The following is a 22667-nucleotide window of genomic DNA, read 5'->3' on the forward strand; positions in this document are numbered from 1 at the left end:
GCCCAAGGCCTTCTTAAGGAAATTCTCTTTCTGGCTTACAAAAGCTGTGGTAGACTATTAACATCATGAGGCCAGTTACAAGAAAAATTGATCTCTAAAATGTCATGGTCTCGCACCCTGTGGAGGCTTATGGATCTGACTTATATGGCATGTGCAGGCCTAATAAGAGGGCAAATCAGCTCCAAGTATTTCACAAATTTATGAAGACAGAAGTTATTGTATCTACCATCCTTAAGGCTTCTAGGTAGCCACTGAAATCAGGCAAATGGCATAGTAATCCGAGGTGAATGGTGAGGTTAAGGCCTCCACACCAAACAGGTGCCATCAACATACGATACAATCAAGAACATGCAAAAAAAAAATCTCAAAATTTGAACAGGTAAACAAAAACCAGGGCAGATTCAACCCAGGTAAATGGAACTGCCAGACTACCAAAAGGAGTTCTTTAAAGGAGATTTAAAGGGGCTTCCCTGGAGAAGGGCATGGCAACCCACTCCAGTATTCTTGCCTGGAGAATTCCATGGACAGAGGAGCCTGGTGGGCTACAGTCCATGGGGTCGCAAAGAGTTGGACACGACTGTGAGACTAAGCACAAAGGGGCTTCCCTGGTGGCTCAGCAGTAAAGAATTCGCCTGTAATGCAGGAAACTTGGGTTTGATCCCTGGGTTGGAAGATCCCCTGAAGAAAATGGCAACCCATTCCAGTATTCTTGCCTGGGAACTCCCACAGACAGAGGAGCTTAGTGGGCTACAGTCCATGAGGTCTCAGAACAGTTGGTCACAACTTAGCGATTAAACAACAACAAAGGAGATTTCCACAGAACTCACTTGCTCTGCAGGAGTAAATCAATCTCAACTGGTATATTTTTATTCAAGCCATAGCTGAGAGCTTGATTAACTGGGAAACAATGAAGTTAAATGAATTACATTCTTTACGGTCACCACTCCAATTTCAATATATGCATAGAGAAATTGTATATGCCGAGGAATAAACTAGCTCCCAGGAAAATTATTAACCTTTGTAAGTAATCTTCACTTTCATGGACAGATTTCAACTTTCACTTTAACAGGGGTTGGGAACATTCTTTTGGTTGCTTGGTTGTGTATTCTGAGAAAGCAAATCCATTGGCACTTATGAGGGCTTAGAACATAAACCAACATTAGAAGTAACAGAAACACATAGCTAAAAGTTTTACTTTAATCACAGATTCGAAATTAGAGATTTCATTTGCATATCTTAGCAAGCTAAAAAGACATGTTAAATTTTTAACCAATCAGCAAAAAAATGTGCCACAGATTTAATGTTCATAATTTAGAATTTATCACATATATTACTTATAAATATATCCTTTATTTGTAAAATTATTATTCTTAGGACATTTCTTTCCAACACAGTTGAAATTATCATATTTTTTAAGAAAAAAAAATCCACCCTATTTAAAAATGTACTACTAAACTTCAATGTGGGAATACATCAGTGCCACCAAATTGAAAAAGAAAACAAAAAAAGAAACATACTGCTGTGTTGGATATATATGCAGTTGTTACTACAAATAACAACAATACACGTCCTGTACGGTGATCATATACATGCTCTTGTTTCACTTCTCAGTCATTGTCAGAACCATTTGGAGGTAGGAAAACCAATGCATCATTGAAAACATGCCCAAATGCCCTAAGACGGTATACCCCATACATCATTACATGCATCTGATTAGGTGTCAGTCCATTAAAAGTAACAGCCATATCTGAACAACATCCTTCTACTACCTGGTTTGGGTGATTAGTCATTGCCTCTTTAATAAAAAGCCCAACAGATTTGGTGTTAAATATATCTTTTCCTTCAGAATCTTCTGCATTTTCTGCAAACACTCCAGCATATTTCAGGCAGACAGCAAGCTGCTTATCTTCAGATATCTTCCAAATCATCCCTCCCTGTTCAGGACACTTCTCAGGAATACTGAGAAGGCTGTTAAGTCTCTTCATTGATTCTATACTTAAGACAATTCCTCCTTCCATACTCACATACTCCAGATCTCCAGATTTTACAGTGTGACCTAGATAGAAAGGTTGTGATGGATCCTTTTTTAACAAAAAGTACTTTAAGTTTTCAATAATAGCAAACGTAGTGGGGCGTGCAAGGAAGAACCAGTTGTATTGGTCTCTATATTTATCAAAGGCGTATTTGTAAGCTTTTCTCATCATTAACCACATGTCATTTGTTTCCATGTTAATTGACTCAAACACTTTAACATTTTCAGAACTGAAGAAGTCTACTTTGTCACAGTGATTGGTCCAAGTTTCTTTCACTGCAGCCCAGAGGCTCACATCTTTGGGTCTGACAAGGAGGATACAGTATACCCGAAAGCTCTTACTGAGTTCCATGCGTTCATCCTCTGAAATTTTCAAGATGTCTTCTTTATTGGGAGCTTGGAGATGATGATGCTCATGGTGGTGCATTCTACTTCCATGACCAATCCTAATGTGTCCTAGCATAGTGATCAAGGCACAGAAAATGCTTCCAAGCATTACACCCTTCAAAAATGAACTGCTTTCAGAAAGCATTTTTCCTATAAAGAAGAAAAAGAACTTTAGGATACTTAATAGAAAAGGATTAGTCTAATGATTTGATAGTTCCCCTATACTTACATTTGGCTCTTAATGTTAAGGAAAAAAAGGCTCCCAGGTTTGACATGGAATCAGTTGCAAATAGTACAAGAGAATCTTAAGAATTTTTTGCTTCCAATGGTATCTTACTGCTCGGTATAAACTGGAACTTTGCAGAAATACCTCGCAGCCGTAGAATTTTCTGGGAGGCTATTTCTGCACTTCATCTATGGGGATTTAATTAACTAAGTACTGAATTAAAAGTACCGACTCCAGAAACCAATGTTACAGAGGTAGTCTGTCCATCATTCTCTTGAAAGGAATTTTGTTTCACAAGCTTGCATTATATTATTTAAATACCTCTGCAGCTATAAATGGACTTTTACAAGAAAATCTTCAGTTCAGTTCAGTTCAGTCGCTCAGTCGTGTCCGACTCTTTGCGACCTCATGAATCGCAGCACGCCAGGCCATCACCAACTCCCGGAGTTCACTCAAATTCACGTCCATTGAGTCGGTGATTAAACTGAACAAATAAAACCACTTACAGTTGCTATATCATCACTGGTATCTGTGCTGGCTTTTGTTCTCAATCTAAAGCTTTATTTAACCGATGGCTGCTACCAGATGTTTTGAGTACATCTAAAGCAAATTTCTTGGAATTGATACCATATTTGTTAATATTTACCCTCTTGTTCCTAAGACTAAATGACTTTCAACACAGTATCTCAACTAACTGATGTAATAAAAGCCCATAATGAAAGGAGTTAAATTATTTGGATGAGAACTGAGTCAATATAAGGCATATCTGGGGACCATTAATGAACATTTTTATTTCCTCCAAAGGCATCTGTTTATTCTTTGGGGAAGTAAAAAGTCTACACTTTGATTTCAATTAGAAATTAAAAGAAAAGTCAACATTAAATACAACTGTTGAAAATTTCCCAATCTCCTTTCCATCTCCACAAGGAATGTTCTGAGCTACTTAGATTTTTTCCCTGTGTTTCTTTAAGTTGAAAGTGGCCTTAGAAGATACTTAATGTCGCTTTTCTCTTTTTACAAATAGGGAAATAGAGGGTCCACAGAGGTTAGGTAACTGACCCAAAGTCACAGTCAGTAGTAGAAATGAACTAGAAATCACATATCCTGACATCAGTTTAATGTTTTTTCTGGTACAGAATAATGACCTCAACAGTGCTTCTATCCATATTATTGATAATAAACAAGTTACTGAATAACCCTGTTTTCCTATAAATGAAGAAACATGTAAGATCTGTTAATCATAATTTAACAGATCTTGCATCTAACACCACCATACTGCCTCAAGGACACCATCCCTCGGTTTTAGAGGAAATGGACTTTGACTTCCATTACCTTTGAAGGACCAGGTGTGGAATAGCTTGACAGACGTAATTCTCAAGCAGGGGTGGGGGAGTGGGGAAAGAGGCAGGACAGTTTTTCTGTCACTCACAGAACTCGGTCAACAAACACAGCTCTAATAAGGAAAAGAGAATTGACAGGAAACAAGCAGAATTGTCAGATGCACTGCAAAATGAATTCTTTTACATAGGTCTTTGGCATTTCATATTATTCCTGGTCAATATATGATAATTCAGTAGTGTTTCTTAGCTTGATAATGGCATATGGATGTCAGGATTCTTCTTGATGGGGATACCACTTATAAGTCATTTGCACGAATTTTCCTAAGGAGTAGCACATGATATGTGATGCGCATGATAGGATATTTGGTGCAGAGGGGAGGGAAACTTAAAACTGCACACGGGCACAAACAAGGCAGAAACTACCAGAGTGGTTTTCCATACGAGTCTCTTTAGATGAAGGTGGTTGGGGCGGAGTATGGAAAAGGGAGGAGGATGAAATGGAGAACGTAAGTGAGGGGGAGAACACGGTCAACCCAAGACCCCAAGGAGGGGCAGAGGGAGCGCTTCTAGGAAGCTGGCGCTCAATCTCTCCCCCTCACTGTTCCTCCCACTGGACCTGCCTGGGCACCTCGCGTAGAGCATGCTGGGAGTGAGCCAGGGCCGAGGCCTACCCTGGAGAGGGGCGGGGTCGTTCCGGGAGCTGCTCCGCGGGCAGCTCCAGGTGCGGGCCGAAGCCCCAGCACTCACCCGCGTCTAGAACGGTTCAGGGGCGGGAAAGCGCAGCCACGCACAGCTTTCCTCTCACGTTCGCGCGCCACTCGGTTACGTTCCTGGTTGGGCTGCTCTAGATGCAGGCGGTGTCCTCTCGTTGGTTTCGCAAAAGCTGGGGAGGGCCAGGAAGTGGCCGCCACGACGGCGCGGGAAGGGGGCGGGGCAAAGAAGCCCTCGGTCGGGCGGAGCCTCCCGCCGCACCGACGTCGGAGGGGCCGGCGCGCACGCAGCGCGCCTTTTCTCCCCGCCCCCTGCCGAGTTCCGAGAAGCGCGTCGGGCTGGCGTGACCCGCACGCTGGCCCATACCAAAGGGGACGCCGAGAGAGGCGTGCGTGTGCACGTACGACCCGTCAACACCTCCCACCGCCTCACCTTCCGGGCGTGGAAACTGCGAGAGCGGAGTAGAGCGTTCCATCCGAGTGTCAGGTCTCTCATTGGTTTCTCTGACGAACCCTTGAGACGTTGCACCAAGAGGGTGCTCCATCCAGTACCCCTGGGCTGAGGTTAAATGCAGACCACTGAAACAGTCACCAAATTATGAGGGCAAGGAGTCGCTAAGGTTATTGGAACGGTATCTGAAGCCCCACTGTCCAGAGTTCAGTGCTGTCTTCACCGCGTCATTTGGTATGCTGGGGACGTTACTTCACCTCGCTATGCCTCACTTTCCCCCTCTGTAAAGTACAGAAAGTATCACGGTAGTGCTATCTCATAGAAGATTAAATGAGATAGTGCCTTTGACTCTTATTAGCAAAAGACCAAGCCTAGAGTAAGCATTCCCTAGCTATTAGCTGTTATGCTACTCACCCCTGTATCACTAGCCTTAGTTACCAGCACGCCGTGGACAGTATATATTTGTGGAATTAATGAATGTTAGAACAACAGATGAGGAATCAGGACCGGAAAGGAAGGGTAAGGAACTTTCTAAAGATCACAGAGTAATTAACTGCAGAAGAGGAACTAGAACTCAGGTCTAATTACAAGTGTAGAGCTCGCTTTCTGCTAAACATGCGAGCTGTCTTAAAATTCATTTTTGTGACATAAAGGGGTTTTTGCTAAAAAGCACAAAATCTTACACATTTTTAAAATGTACTGTCACCAGGTTCCATCCAAATAACTTTAAGTGGTGATTTACCCAGCCCTGAGTTCCTAAAGACATGTATATTTGAGTATTGGCAGTGACCCAGTTTAAGTGGACTGAAAGTTTCAGGAAGCACTGAAACAATGAACAAATAGATTTTAGGCACTCACTATCCTGGCTATGCTAAGTCACTTCAGTCATGTCCGACTCTGTGTGACCCCATAGACGGCAGCCCACCAGGCTCCCCGTCCCTGGGATTCTCCAGGCCAGAACACTGGAGTGTGTTGCCATTTCCTTCTCCAATGCATGAAAGTGAAAAGTGAAAGTGAAGTCGCTCAGTCATGTCCGACTCTTAGTGACCCCATGGACTGCAGCCTACCAGGCTCCTCCGTCCATGGGATTTCCCAAGCAAGAGTACTGGAGTGGGGTGCCATTGCCTTCTCCACACTATCCTGGCAGCACTACCCTAAATTCTGGAGATACAGTGGTGAACAAAATTAGCCCCCTGCCTTTAAGGAACTCTCAGTGTAGCTGGGAATAAAGATATTAAATAATCCATTACAAATACATGGTGGTACGTTCTCCAGAGGAATACAAAAATAAATTTTAGAACTGGGAAAGAGCTTAAGACGGCAGAGTATTTCCACTATATTTTGTTAAATGACATACATTGTCTATTGTCACATATATATTAATACATGTGTACTGACTAAACCACAACCACCTCGTGTATGTGTGTGTGAGGTGTGTGTATGTCCGACTCTGCAACCCCATGGACTGTAGCCCACCAGGCTCCTCTGTCCATGGAATTCTCACGCAAGAATATTGGAGTGGGTTGCCATTTCTTTCTTCAGGGGATCTTCCCAACCCAGGGATTGAACCTAGGTCTCCCGCATTGCAGGCAGACTTTTTACCCACTGAGCCACCAGCGATGACCTATATCTATACACACACACACACACACACACACACACACACACACACACACACACACATTTAGTTAAGTGAAACAAGTTGCAGAATAATGTGTATGGTGTGATTATGCTTTGCAGAAAAGAAACCGTTTTATATATGTGCACATATGTTTGATCTGTTGGTAATGAGCAAAGGGAGTTGTGGAAGGCTCCTCAGCAGCCTGTTAATATTGATCACATCAGGAGGTCGAGGTGGGAATGATTAGCCTTGTCTTTATACATTCTTCAGTTGCATTCTTTGCATTGTTTCACTGGTCATAACAAGCATTTGTTATTTTTGAATTTGAAGAACAGCAAATAAAGGGATCTTTAAGATTAGAAGGAGAAAAAGAATGAGGGAAAGATACCAATAAAAATACTTTCAGAGTGCAGACAATCAAGCTCTCCTTGCAAAAAGGGACCAAGGAAAGACAGATAAAAGTGGCACTCAGAATTCAGAGACAGTGGCACAGAGTCAATTTAAACCACTGCTTCTTTCTAGTATAGGAGGGAATACCAAACTGAAAATACTGATACAGGATGCTCTGAAACAATAAACCACAGAATTTTCAACATTAAAAGCACTGCCAATGAGAGATTAAGAACCCAGTTCTCTACTTAAAGCAGTGTTTAAGGATACTTAGCATTTGAAGTGAGATTAGTGAGATGGTTGACTTGTAGTTAGGTGATTTTATTTTTAAAACATCATTCCTCATTGTAGTCCTAATTGAAAAATTACATGCAAGTAGTTTCTGCTAAAATTAAGAATATTTATAAATATTCTTTGGCCCAGCTAACCCACTTCTTGTAATCTCTCCCCTAGAAATTAAAGCATCAGAATGTAAGGCTAAATGTATATGGTCAAAAGCATTGTTGTTTGTAATAGTGGGAAATATCTATCAATGGTTGAACTATTTAAAGTGCATCCATATAGTGTAATATTAAGCATAAAATAAACAGCTTATCTCTCCTGCACTAAAGACTTCACTAAACACACTAACCTGCACCTTGTCAGGGTGGAGGGGGTTGCTTTAAAATTTGGTTGCCTTCATGTGCCCAGGAGGTAAGGCAAGACTGCATTCAAAACTGACAACACTGCGTTATTGTTAAAGTCCTCCTGCTAAGTGCATGCATTATTCAGCATGAGAAGTCATTAATTTTTAGTAATTGGCAATCACTTGCATTTGAACATTCAAATTTTTGAAATCTGTCCAAAGGCCTTTGGGAAATTAACATGATTTTCCACAACAGTTCACTGGAATAGTAAATACTGAAGAAAATCTAAGGTGGATTGTTCTCTGCATAACATCTTTTTGGAGGGTTAAAGGTGTCTTCTGTGTTTACCAAAATTAATACCTGTAATATATGTAACCTCTGCTGCCTAGAATTTCACAGATGTTCATCTTTAATAAATTCCCTGTCTGAGCAAATTCATTATTGTTTCCATTTGAGTATAGTTGGTCCATAAATGAATCTCATTTGTGTTTTCAGGCATATTCATGCTTGCAATCTCATTTAAGTTTTAATTCTTTTTTGGAGCTAAGTAACCAGAGGTTTTTTTTTTAAGTTTATTTATTTTTTTATTGAAGGATAATTGCTTTACAGAATTTTGTTGTTTTCTCTCAAACATCAGCATGAATCAGCCATAGGTATACATATATCCCCTCTGTTCTGAACCTCCCTCCCATCTCTCTCCCCATCCCACCCCTCTAGGTTGATCCAGAACACCTGTTTTGAGTTTCCTGAGCCATACAGCAAATTCCTGTTGGCTGTCTATTTTACATATAATAATGTAAGTTTCCATGTTACTCTTTACACACATTTCACCCTCTCCTCCCGTCTCCCCATGTCCATAAGTCTATTCTGTATGTCTATTTCTCCATTCAGTTCAGTTCAGTCATCAGTCCTGGGTGTTCTTTGGAAGGAACGATGCTAAAGCTGAAACTCCAATACTTTGGCCACCTGATGGGAAGAGTTGATTCATTGGAAAAGACTCTGATGATGGGAGGGATTGGGGGCAGGAGGAGAAGGGGCCGACAGAGGATGAGATGGGTGGATGGCATCACCGACTCGATGCACATGAGTTTGGGTGAACTCCGGGAGTTGGTGATGGACAGGGAGGCCGGGTATGCTGCAATTCATGGGGTTGCAAAGAGTCGGACACGACTTGCTGCCCTGTAAATAAATTCTTCAGTACCATTTTTATAGATTCTGTATATATGTGTTAGAATATGATATTTATTTTTCTTTTTCTGACTTACTTCACTCTGTTTAATAGGTTCTAGGTTCATCCACCTCATTAGAACTGACTCAAATGCATTCCTTTTTATGACTGACTAATATTCCATTGTGTGTATGTACCACAACTTCTTTTTTTTTTAATTTTTATTTTAATTAGAGGCTAATTACTTTACAATATTGTGGTGGTTTTGCCATACATTCACATGAATCAGCCATGGGTGTACATGTGTTCCCCATCCTGACCCTCCCTCCCACCTCCCTCCCCATCCCATCTCTCAGGGTCATCCCAGTGCACCAGCCCTGAGCACCCTGTCTCATACATCGAACATGGACTGGTGATCTATTTCACATATGATTATGTACATGTTTAAATACTATTCTCTCAAATCATCCCACTCTTGCCTTCTCCCATAGAGTCCAAAAGACTGTTCTTTATATCTGTGTCTCTTTTGCTGTCTTGCATATAGGGTCATCGTTACCATCTTTCTAAATTCCATATATATGCGTTAATTTACTGTATTGGTGTTTTTCTTTATGACTTACTTCACTCTGTATAATAGGCTTAAGTTTCACCCACCTCATTATAACTGATTCAAATACATTCTTTTTAGTAGCTGAGTAATATTCCATCGTGTATATGTACCACAGCTTTCTTATCCATTTGTCTGCCGACGGACATCTAGGTTGCTTCCAAGTTCTAGCTGTTGTGAATAGTGCTGCAATGAACAATGGGATACACATGTGTCATTTTCAATTTTGGTTTCCTCAGGGTTTATGCCTAGGAGTGGGATTGTTGGGTCATATGGTGGTTTTATTCCCAGTTTTTTAAGGAATCTCCATACCGTCTTCCATAGTGGCTGTATCAATTTACATTCCCACCAACAGTGCAAGAGTGTTCCCTTTTCTCCACACCCTCTCCAGCGTTTATTGTTTGTAGACTTTTTGGTGATGGCCATTCTGACTGGTGTGAAGTGATATCTCATTGTAGTTTTGATTTGCATTTCTCTAATAATGAGCAATGTTGAGCATCTTTTCATATGTTTGTTAGCCATCTATATGTCTTCTTTAGATAAATGTCTATTTAGGTCTTTTTCCCACTTTTTGATTGGGTTGTTTGTTTTTCTGGTATTGAGTTCTATGAGCTGCTTGTATATTTTGGAAATCAATCCCTTGTCAGTTGTTTCATTTGCTATTTTCTCCCATTCTGAGGGTTGTCTTTTCACCTTGCTTATAGTTTCCTTTGCTGTGGAAAAGCTTTTAAGTTTAATCAGGTCCCACTTGTTTACTTTTGTTTTTATTTCCGTTACTCTAAGAGGTGGGTCATAGAGGATCTTGCTTTGATTTATGTCATCGAGTGTTCTGCCTATGTTTTCCTCTAAGAGTTTTATAGCTTCTGGTCTTACATTTAGGTCTTTAATCCATTTTGAGTTTATCTTTGTGTATGGTGTTAAGAAGTGTTCTAATTTCATCCTTTTACATGCAGCTGTCCAGTTTTCAAAACACCATTTATTGAGGAGGCTGTCTTTGCCCCATTGTATATTCTTGCCTCCTTTGTCAAAAGTAAGGTACCCATAGGTGCATGGTTTATTTCTGGGCTTTCTATCTGGTTCCATGGGTCTATGTTTCTGTTTTTGTGCCAGTACCATACTATCTTGATGACTGTAGCTTTGAAGTATAACCTGAAGTCAAGAAGGTTGGTTCCTCCAGCTCCATTCTTCTTCCTCAAGACTGTTCTGGTTCTTCAGGGTCTTTTGTGTTTACATATGAATTGTGAATTTTTTTGTTCTAGTTCTGTGAAAAATGCCATTGGTAATTTGATAGGGATTGCATTGAATCTGTAGATTGCATTTGGTGGTATAGTCATTTTCACAATATTGATTCTTCCTAGCCAGGAACATGGACTATCTCTCTATCTGTTGTCTTTTATTTATGTTGTCTTTTATTTCTTTCATTAATGTCTTATAATTTTCTGCCATGAAGTGATGGGCCCAGATGCCATGATCTTAGTTTTTTGAATGTTGAGCTTTAACCCAACTTTTTCACTCTCCTCTTTCACTTTCATCAAGAGGCTCTTTAGTTCTTCTTTGCTTTCTGCCATAAGGATTGTGTCATCTGCATATCTGAGGTTATTGATATTTCTCCTGGCAATCTTGATTCCAGCTTGTGCTTCACCCAGCCCAGCGTTTCTCATGATGTACTCTGCATATAAGTTAAATAAGCAGGGTGACAATATACAGCCTTGACATACTCCTTTTCCTATTTGGATCCAGTCTGTTTTTCCATGTCCAGTTCTAACTGTTGCTTCCTGACCTGCATACTAATTTCTCAAGAGGCAGGTCAGGTGGTCTGGTATTCCCATCTCTTTCAGAATTTTCCACAGTTTATTGTGAGCCACACAGTCAAAGGCTTTGGCATAGTCAATAAAACAAAAATAGATGTTTTTCTGGAACTCTCTTGTTTTTTCCATGATCCAGCGGATGTTGGCAATTTGATCTCTGGTTCCTCTGCCTTTTCTAAATCCAGCTTGAACATCTAGAAGTTCACGATTCATGTATTGCTGAAGCCTGGCTTGGAGAATTTTGAGCATTAATTTACTAGTGTGTGAGATAAGTGCAATTGTGAGTAGTTTGAACATTCTTTGGCATTGCCTTTCTTTGGGATTGGAATGAAAACTGACCTTTTCCAGTCCTGTGGCCACTGCTGAGTTTTCCAAATTTGCTGGCATATTGAATGCAACACTTTCACAGCATCATCTTTCAGGATTTGAAATAGCTCAACTGGAATTCCATCACCTCCACTAGCTTTGTTTGTAGTGATGCTTCCTAAGGCCCACTTGACTTCACATTCCAGGATGTCTGGCTCTAGGTCAGTGATCACACCATCATGATTATCTGGGTCATGAAGATCTTTTTTGATTAGTTCTTCTGTGTATCATTGCCACCTCTTCTTAATATCTTCTGCTTCTGTTAGGTCCATACCATTTCTGTCCTTTATTGTGCCCATCTTTCTTTGAAATATTCCCTTGGTATCTCTAGGTTTCTTGAAGAGATCTCTAGTGTTTCCCATTCTATTGTTTTCCTCTATTTTTTTGCATTGATCGCTGAGGAAGGCTTTCTTATCTCTCCTTGCTGTTCTTTGCAACTCTGCATTCAAATGGGTAGATCTTTCCTTTTCTCCTTTGCTTTTCGCTTCTCTTCTTTTCTCAGCTATTTGTAAAGCCTCCTCAGACAGCCATTTTGCTTTTTTGCATTTCTTTTTCTTGGGGATGGTCTTGCTCCCTGTCTCCTGTACAATGTCATGAACCTCCGTCCATAGTTCATCATGCACTCTGCCTATCAGATCTAGTCCCTTAAATCTATTTCTCACTTCCACTGTATAGTCATAAGGGATTTGATTTATTTCATACCTGAATGGTCTAGTGGTTTTCCCCACTTTCTTCAATTTCAGTCTGAATTTGGCAATAAGGAGTTCATGATCTGAGCCCACAGTCCGCTCCCAGTCTTGTTTTTGCTGACTGTATAGAGCGTCTCCATCTTTGGCTGCAAAGAATATAATCAGTCTGATTTCGTTGTTGACCGTCTGGTGATGTCCATGTGTAAAGTCTTCTGTGTTGTTGGAAGAGGGTGTTTGCTGTGACCAGTGCGTTCTCTTGGCTGATGCCATTTAAGTTGCCTCTTAATTTCTTGAGAAATTGAAAGCAACTATCCTTATCTTACAGATCTTTGTAAAACCAGAAATGTGACTGCAGAAAAAATGCAGAGCTCACCTATCCTTTTTACCTTGTTATCCCCAAACCTCCTCTATTTATCTCAGGAAGCTTGTACATATTGTAAAAATTCTGGTCTTTAAAGAACAAAAGTCCTTCTTGGAGGAAATTGCATTATTTCCCTGTCTTTGATATCTAATTGTTTTACCTAGTCTTTCTCTGGCAACTCTTATGTAGACCATTCTCAATTCCTGAGATCGAAATGAAAAAGTAGGGGGAAGGCTTTAAAAATTTTTTTCATATCGTATCAGCATATAGCCAATTAACAATGTTGTGATAGTTTCAGGTGTACAGCAAAGGGATTCAACCATACATATGTATGGATACATACACATGTATCCATTCTCCCCCAAATGGGGGGAAGCCTTTTAAAAATACAAACTGCTATAAAAGCTCTCTTGCCCAATGGATTAAAGACCTAAATGTAAGACTGGACAATATAAAACTCTTAGAGGAAAACATAGGAAAAACATTCTTTGACATAAGTCACAGCAAGATCTTTTTTGACTCACCTTCAAGAGTAATGAAAATACAAACAAATAAAAAAACAAATGGGACTTAATTAAACTTAAAGTCTTCTGCAGAGCAAATAAGCCATAAACAGGATGAAAAGACAACCGTCAGAGTGGGAGAAAATATTTGCAAATGAAGCAACCGACAAGGGATTAATCTCCAAAATATACAAACAACTCACTCAGCTCAATATCAAAAGACCAACTCAATCAAAAAATGAGTGGAAGACCTAAATAGACCTTTCTCCAAAGAAGACATACAGATGACCAAGAGGCACATGAAAACATGCTCAATACCACTAGTTATTAGAGAAATGCAAGTCAAAACTGTGAGGTATCACCTCACAATGGTCAGAATGGCCATCATCAAAAAATCTGTAAATAAATGCTGGAGAGGGTGTGTAGGAAAGGGAACCCTCCCACATTGTTGGTGGGAATGTAAATTGATACAGCCACTGTAGAGAACAGTATGGATATTCCTTAAAAAATTAAAAATAGAACTACCAAATGACCCAGCAGTTCTACTACTGGACATATACCCTAAGAAAACCATAATTCAAAAAGACATATGTAACCCAATATTCATTGCAGCACTGTTTACAACAGCCAGGAAATGGACGCAGTCTAAATGTGCATTAACAGATGAATAGATAAGGGAGATGTGGTACATATATACAATGGAATATTAATTACTTAGCCATGAAAAGGAACAAAATTGGATCATTTGTAGAGATGTGGATGGACGTAGAGTCTGTCATACAGAGTGAAGTAAGTCAGAAAAAAACAAACATCGTATACTGAGACATACATATGGAATCTAGAAAAATGGTATAGATGAATGTCTTCTCAGGGCAGGAGTAGAGATGCAGATGTAGAGAATGGACATGTGGACACAGTGCGGGAAGAGGAGAGTGGGACGATTTGGGAGATTAGGCTCAATATATGTACACTTCCATGTGTAAAATAGCTAGCTGGTGGGAAGCTGCTATATAGCACATGGAGCTCAACTCGGTGCCTGTGATTACCTAGAGGGGCGGGGTGAGGGGGGAGGAAGGCCCACAAGGGAGGGGATGTGTGTATCCATATAGTGGATTCACTTTGTTGTACAGCAGAAACTAATAAAACACTGTATATTAAGTATACTCCATTAAAAAAAGAACTGGGAAAGTTAAAGTTTACTTGTTAAGGACAAATACAAATCTAAAGTGTTTTCTCCACAAATATTAGTAGAATAGAAAAGGCTTTAGCCATAGACATTGGAGAAGGTATACTTATTTCAATTGTTGTTTTTTAAGCTAGTTAGTTTTACATTGTCTTACCTGCCTCATGGTTAAAATTTTAGAACAAGAACTATAAAATCTTAACTATAGTTTGGCTCAGCGTTTTTTTGGTGTGTTTCTGTATACGTTGTAGATGTGTTGTATTTTTTTTTTTTTTTACCTCCAGATGGTTTTGTCAAAATTAATTTGTAAAAACAGAATAGAGTTCTGTATAATTGGCTTAAAGAAAAAGAATGCCTATGTGAATTTAGTATTTATACAATTCTCAAAAAATATAACAGAAAGTAACCCAAATGCTTTTCAGGTTCATGTGATCTAAGAAAATATTTGGTATTAAAGCTAATTCAAATCTGTTCAGTTCAGTTCAGTTCAGTCGCTTAGTTGTGTCCGACTCTTTGTGACCCCATGAATCGCAGCATGCCAGGCCTCCCTGTCCATCACCAACTCCCGGAGTTCACTCAAACTCACGTCCATCGAGTCCATGATGCCATCCAGCCATCTCATCCTCTGTCATCCCCTTCTCCTCCTGCCCCCAATCCCTCCCAGCATCAGAGTCTTTTCCAATGAGTCAACTCTTCGCATGAGGTGGCCAGAGTACTGGAGTTTGAGCTTTAGCATCAGTCCTTCCAAAGAAATCCCAGGACTGATCTCCTTTAGAATGGACTGGTTGAATCTCCTTGCAGTCCATGGGACTCTCAAGAGTCTTCTCCAACACCACAGTTCAAAAGCATCAATTCTCTGGCGCTCAGCTTTCTTCACAGTCCAACTCTCACATCCGTACATGACTACTGGAAAAACCATAGCCTTGACTAGATGGACCTTTGTTGGCAAAGTAATGCCTCTGTTTTTCAATAGGCTATCTAGGTTTGTCATAACTTTCCTTCCAAGGAGTAAGCGTCTTTTAATTTAATGGCTGCAATCACCATCTGCAGTGATTTTGGAGCCCCAAAAATAAAGTCTGACATTGTTTCCACTGTTTCCCCATCTATTTCCCATGAAGTGATGGGACCAGATGCCATGATCTTACTTTTATCAATGTTGAGCTTTAAGCCAACTTTTTCACTCTCCTCTTTCACTTTCATCAAATCTGTTAGTTTAATTAAAATAGGCATGTTTTTAGTGTTATAAACAGTGAATATAATGCAGACATACAACTTTCATTCTATCTAGGTTTATTAGTCAAATAAGTTTATGTTATCTCTGTTATAAAACTTGTCAGCAAGAAATATAACCTGGTATGATGAAGTAAGCTAAGCACAATTGTTGAAATCCAGTGATTTAAATAGATGTGAAGTTAGAGTTTTTAGGTGAAGTTTTTAGCAATAATTATGTTTCACAATATGTCTCCTTAAGCAGTTTCCACAATCTTTTTGGTAACCTGAAATCTTAAAGTTTTGCTTAGTTAAATTTAGTGATGTATAGTCATTAAATATCTAGATAATTTCCAAATAAGATGAAATACAAAAACACTAATTACTAAATGTAAGTTTATTTACTTTTAGTTTCATTTTATAGAGGAAAAAATATTTGGGTTTATTAGTAAACACATTTTGTGCCACACTGAAAAAAATCACTATGAAAAAGCATATGTTTCTAGAAAATATAAAATGTTTATAAATTTGCCACAAAATGCTAATGTTTAAAATTGTTCACAATTGTTTATTTATTTTCACTAGTAATTAAGGTTTTTAAGGGTTAACAATTATATATGTAATTAAAACTACTAGAAATAATAAGGGAAATATTTCCACATGCAAGGAAAGTAGGGTGTATGTTTTCAGTAAAAGAAGGTATGAGGAATAGAAATGCATTTTTGTTGAGGGGAAGGAAAGTATTAATAGCTTTGTCCTGAGACTGGTTATTTCAGAATAGGAAAGAGGAAAAATATATGACAAAATCTGAATGTAAAAAAGACAGTTGTAAAATGTTTGTGGGAAAGGAATCTTGGGAAAATAATTTTATGCATGGTTAAGCTGGCTAAGATTAAAATGAATTGATTTGAGTGAAAAATGGATTTTAATATCAAAAGTAGCTGGTACAATATTAGAATTTGATTTTCCCTCTGCTTTAAAAGGGCTAAGTTTTTGTGCACTATTGATCTGCTCTTGTAAGAGATTATAAACGGTTTTTATCTTTTAAGTAATTTGCTTAGAAGACAAAGATTTTGTGTCTTATCAAAATAATTTCCTGTGTTTCACATTGTCTTTATCAAGTCTTTGATTACTTAAGAAAATTGAGTCTTCTCTATTAAAAGAGCTAAGGTATTCTGTTTTTTTTTTTCCCCAAATTTTTAAAAATTATTTACTTTCTGTATTTGCCTCTGAAGTCTTTGTCACTATGGCTAAACAGAGAATTGTTGTTTCAGTGACCTATGATCCTATTTGACCAAATGTTTTGAAGCCTTTTGATATTTTTGACAACTCTCTCCCCACTCCCCTGCCAAAAAAATCAAATCAACATGAAATCTTTTTGACCTGGAAGTAACTTTGAAATTTTTCCTGAAGGTCTCTGGAAAGTCACAGAAAAATGACTCTCTTTAGAAAAAGAGAGATGTTTAACTTATTAGGTATATTTGATATGCTAGATTACATGGGAAGCACTGTCAAATAAGTTGTACTAAACCTTCTTTATGTTGTATTTGTATAAATGTATAGATGTTCCAGAAATTGGATGAAATTCCTGGGAATTTAAAGTATCCTGGTATGTTTTCAGTAGTAATTCCAGTTATTACCAAAATAACCAAAATTTCTCATCAATTCCATTGTAATTAACTCTCATCAGATCTTTAACAACAAGCATTTTTAAGTCTTTATACAGTTACTGGGCTTCCCAGGTGGCTTGGTGGTAAAAAACAAACAAACAAAAAATCTGCCTGCTAATGCAGGAGACACAGCAGACGCGGATATCCCTGGGTCAGGAAGATCCCCTGGAGGAGGAAATGGCAACATGCTCCAGTATTCTTGCCTGGAAAATCCCATGGGCAGAAGAGCCTGGTGGGCTACAATTCATGGAGTCTCAGAGTTGGACATGACGGAGCACACATGTACATTGTTTTACTCTGATACTTTTGCAAAATTGTTCCTGCAAAGTACTTTCATCTTCAAGAGATTCACGGAAAGAACTTTGACAAGTACAGGTTTCTGATAACTTTAAGATCATAAAACTGAACTGGGTAAGAGTTTCCAGAACTAATGGAAAAACTGGATTCAAGCAGAACAAATATTAATTACGTGGGTCTGAATGAATTGAGGAGGATGATTATAATTTTTAATGACTTTGATCGAAACATTGCTGGTTCTTTAATGTTTTGTTTTTCCAGATATAAGAAAAGATTTTCTCTTAAGCTAGCTGTGACATGGAGCAATTTGGTTAAGTATCCCTTTGTAAGCAAAGAGGCAGCATGTACTTTTTCTCCCTACCTGATCCCTCCATAATTGAGAAACTCTTAGGTATTCTTTTCATGGCAATATCGTTAGTTATTTGCCTAAGTTCAGTAAGGATCTGTTTGTTCTCCTTTTAACAGAACACAGAAACATTGGCTGTATTACCAAGGCTTTGATAGGAACGATGTATTTGAGAGAGATGTGCATAGACTCAGATATGACCAGATAGCTTTAAGGTATTAAGGTTGACTTCATGGAGCCAATAAAGCCTCTTGGAAAATTGACCTAGTACCTTGCTTACTGGATGCCTGGCAACCTTACCAGGTGATAAGGAAGGTAACTTCCTGGCAGGCTCATAAAGCTAGGATGTTTTGAGGATCTCAAGAAGAGAGGAATTCACACAAGCTCTAGGCAAAATGTAGGCTAGACTTCCTCTTCTCAGAGGCTTTTAAGAGTTTAAGCTGAGATTTCTTATGCAAAGTTCCAGCAAATGTATCTTAAAAAGAACTTAAACTTAAGTTCAGTTTAAGACTGAACTTAAAAATAAGTCACTGTTCTTGCTGTACTTATATAAATAGCAAGCCCAATTTTAATACAAACAAATTAGTTTTACTGTGATAATCTTGGTTAAAATAATGGGGGTGATTGTAAAGAGAAAAATTATGTTTGCACCTTTATAGATACTAGATTTTAGTCTGTTAACTGTTTTTGATCTTTGAAGTTTTGTTATATACCTGTAAACTGGACTGGATCCTCAGTTCTTTTAGTTTCCTCAAATATCTGGCTATAACTCTCTGAACTAATGTTTCCAGTTTTCTCCCACCCTTCTGATTTGGAATCCACAAGAATAAATCTGCTCTTAAGTTTTCTTGCAAGGGACTATACCAGGTATTCCTCATTTATCCAGATGGCAACCAAACTTCAGGAACTTAAACCTTGAGGAGACATCTCACAGCTAAAGAAGGCTCCGTCTGACACCTGGTCCTGTGTAGACACTGGAGGGCTTTCCTGGTTGCTCAGATGGTAAAGAACCCACCTGCCAATGCAGGAGACATAATAGACCTGGGTTTGATCCCTGGGTTGGGAAGATCCCCTGGAGGAGGGCATGGCAACCCCACTCCAGTATTTTTGCTTGGAGAATCCCCATGGACAGAGGAGCCTGACAGGCTACAGTCCATGGAGTCGCAAAGAGTCAGACACGACTAAGCACAGCATAGCACAGACACTGGAGACCTCCAAATCAGAGGAAGAGATGTAGCTAACATTGATGTAGACTGCTAAGATGGCAAATCAAAATTTCATACTTTAGCCAAACATGAAACCCTCTCTCCTCTTTCTTTCCTTTACTCTGGTATTGCCTTGGAAAATTAATGCCATCATCCTTATCTTCCAGGCCATTGCTAATAGAGTTTACCTTTCAGACTGCTGGATTTGTCATCATAAATGCCTGTCTATGATGCTAGAGACATTACTTTGCCAGCAAAGGTCTGTATAGTCAAAGCTATGGTTTTTCCAGTAATCATGTATGGATATGAGAGTTGGCCCATAAAGAAGGCTGAGCATCAAAGATTTGATGCTTTTGAAATGTGGTGTTGGAGAAGACTCTTGAGAGTCCCTGCGAGGAGATCAAACCAGTTAATCCTAAAGGAAATCAGTCCTGAATATTCATTGGGAGGACTGATGCTGAAGCTCCAATACTTTGGCCACCTGATGCAAAGAGCTGACTCAGTAGAAAAGACCCTGATGCTGAGAAAGATTGAAGGCAGGAGGAGGAGGGGGCGCCAGAAGATTGAGATGGTTGGATGGAATCACCGACTCAGTGGACATGAGTTTGAGCAAGCTCTGGGAGATGGTGAAGGACAGACAAGCCTGGCGGTCTGCAGTCCATGAGATCGCAAAGAGTCAGACACGACTGAGGGACCGAACAACAACATGATGCTAGAGACCCCTTGGTCCTCCCTGTGACCAATTTCGATTTTTGACTGATTCCCTGTCTTAGGAATCACTTAGAGTTTGACTTTTATGCCCAGAACATCCTGTGCCTTGTTTTACTTTTCTTCAGTCATAATGCATTTGCCCAATTATATACAAATATCTATGTAAATCGTAGTACATTTGCACCCCCATACTTATGATTATCTATATCACATCTCCCCTAGTCATGAAAAGGTCTCACCAGCAGCACAGATCTTTGCAAGGAATTTAGAGCAACTTTTTATTTGGAGTTAGGCGGTTTAGTTTCCAGTTGTCCTGAAAACCTAACCGACCCCTGGCTTGAGTGGATACATGCAACAATGCATTAACAGTGCCACCTTGGTGGGAATGGCTTTGTGCCCTGACAGGATTTATCTTTGTCTGTGATATTTGTCATTCTCCTTGGGCCTATGTATGCCCAGATGGCTGGTGCATAACTGTGCAACCAGTGCCTCTTAGGTTAGCTAACTGTGCTCCTAACTGTCCACAGTCAAACTGAGGCACCTCATTAAGGTGTTCATGATTCAGGACTCACTTCCCCTGGCAGGTCCCTACTTCCCTGGTTAGGAGTGAAGACAAGTGAGGCTATGATCAGGAATCTCAAACTCCTGAAAATACTACAGAATCTACTGCAAAAGCCATAGCCATCCAATAGAAATCCTTAGACTCTCTCGTCAAGGTTGCTCTTGATAAAAAGATAACCCTTGATTATCTTTTAGCTGATCAAGGAGTTGTTTGTGCTGTGACCAGAACCACTTGCTGCACCTGGATTAACACTTCTGAAGTTGAAACTCAGCTGCATAAGATCACTGAATAAGCCACTGGTTTGAGAAAGTAACTTCTTCAACAGGTTCCTTCTTTGATGTGTTTGATTTTGATTGGTTTGGGTCTTGGAAACCATGACTCCAAAGTGCACTCCAGACTTTGGGAATCGTCCTGCTTATCATAGTCACAGTAGTCCCCCTGGTGTGCTGTGTTCTTTCAGAATCGTAAAATGAATGGTGGTGGCTGCTCACCACCAAGCAAATGTTCTAAGACTAGAATGTCAGAAAAGAATGAAGGGAATGACCAGCTAAAAATTGTGAAGCAGAAGTCATGACCTGTGAATGCCACAGAAATGCAGCAAAGGAAGTCATGACCTGTGAATACCGCACAGAGGATCAGCAAAAAACTGTGGGAACTTCAGAGTGATAGGTGGAAGTGACACTAATGCCTTAAATTTTGATCACATCTCCTAGTTAAGCTGAGAGTCTGATCAGAAGGGGGGAATTGTTAAGAAACACAAGAGGCTGCAACTGGAGTCACTCGTACTAAGCCCACATCACCAAACTGAGACTTAATACCCAACCTAATTGCAGTTTCATCCTCTCCTAGAAATGTAATTTCCAGTCTGTCTGCAATTGTTTGGTCAGCAGTATTGAGGTAATCCACCTCATAGACCCCTGCAGTCCCCCAAAGGAAGGTGACCTTGCCTGAAACAATTCACTCATCACTAGTAATTTCTTTGGAGAAGTCAATGGCACCCCACTCCAGTACTCTTGCCTGGAAAATCCCATGGACAGAGGAGCCTGGTAGGCTGCAGTCCATGGGGTCGCTAAGAGTCTGACACGACTGAGCGACCTCACTTTCCCTTTTCACTTTCATGCATTGGAGAAGGAAATAGCAACCCACTCCAGTATTCTTGATTGGAGAATCCCAGGGATGGTGGAGCCTGGTGGGCTGTCGTCTATGGGGTCACACAGAGTCAGACACGACTGAAGCAACTTAGCAGCAGCAGCAGCAGCAGTAATTTCTTTGTCCCTCTGCCTTCTGCTTATTAAAAGGCTTCCATTTTGTACAGCTCTTCAGAGCTCCTTTCTATATGCTAGATGGGATGCTACCCAATTTATGAATTGTTAAATAAAATCATTAAGATCTTTCAAACTTAAATTTTGTTATTTAGCAGGTATATTGTACATTTGTTTTTGTTGCCTTAAAAAAAACCTTACTACATTTTAGAGGGTTTTCCATGTTGGTAAATATAAATTAGTTCAGTTCCACTGTATAGAAGTTCCATGTTCTATTTAACCAAATCCTGTTGTTGGGTGTCTAAGGAATCTCGTTTTTCATTATTACATGTGATGCACATTGAATATCAATACAGTTGAGTGGCAATTGAATCAGTGTGAAGCCCTTCACAGGGCACTCGGCAAATAGTAAACTCTATTTAATGTTATTTTTATATTGTCAAATTGCCCTGTATAAAGGTGACCTAATTTACATTCCTGACAGCAGGGTGAGAGGGCTTAGTTTCCCTAAATTCTTGCCAATTCTTTCCATTTTTGCCTTTTGTATTTCTTTCTCTGTGAATGGCCTTTTCATGCTCTTTGATGGTTCTAATGTTGGATTCCTCATGCTTTAAAATTTTTAGTGGGTTTCTGTACTGGAGCTATTAATCCTTGTAATATGAATAAAAAGGTACCTTTTCTTCCAGTTTCTTTGTTTGGTGTTTGGTTTTGTTTGCTTTATTGTTTTAAAGTTTAATACAGTTAAGTCTGTATTTTCCTTTAGAATTTTGGTCTTCACTATCTTTTTTTGGCCATGCCACACAGCTTGTGGGGGTCTCAGTTCTCCGACCAGGGATTGAACCCGTGCCCCCTGCAGTGGAAGTGCAGAGTCCAAAGCCCTGGACCACCAGGGAAGTTCCTTGCTGTATCCCTTTAGAAAGTCTTTCCTACTTTAGGT

The 22667-nt window shown here is 39.6% G+C and overlaps 1 protein-coding gene across 3 annotated transcripts; it reads right to left on the reverse strand.

Annotated features, from left to right (window-relative positions):
- Window positions 1-845: 845 nt before the first annotated feature.
- C1GALT1C1 (C1GALT1 specific chaperone 1) lies at window positions 846-4897 on the reverse strand. 3 transcript variants are annotated; one of them, XM_061408622.1, is made up of 2 exons: window positions 4733-4897; window positions 846-2569 (listed from the first exon to the last, which is right to left on the reverse strand). In XM_061408622.1, the coding sequence occupies exon 2, from the start codon at window positions 2562-2564 to the stop codon at window positions 1608-1610; it is 957 nt and encodes a 318-aa protein (XP_061264606.1). In that variant the 5' UTR covers window positions 2565-2569; window positions 4733-4897; the 3' UTR covers window positions 846-1607. The 3 variants fall into 3 exon arrangements, with proteins under 3 accessions (XP_061264606.1, XP_061264605.1, XP_061264607.1); XM_061408621.1 differs by lacking the exon at window positions 4733-4897 and adding an exon at window positions 3978-4688; XM_061408623.1 differs by lacking the exon at window positions 4733-4897 and adding an exon at window positions 2967-3920.
- Window positions 4898-22667: the final 17770 nt, after the last annotated feature.

Source organism: Bos javanicus, chromosome X (assembly GCF_032452875.1).
Source record: "Bos javanicus breed banteng chromosome X, ARS-OSU_banteng_1.0, whole genome shotgun sequence".
NCBI classification, from domain to species: domain Eukaryota; kingdom Metazoa; phylum Chordata; class Mammalia; order Artiodactyla; family Bovidae; genus Bos; species Bos javanicus.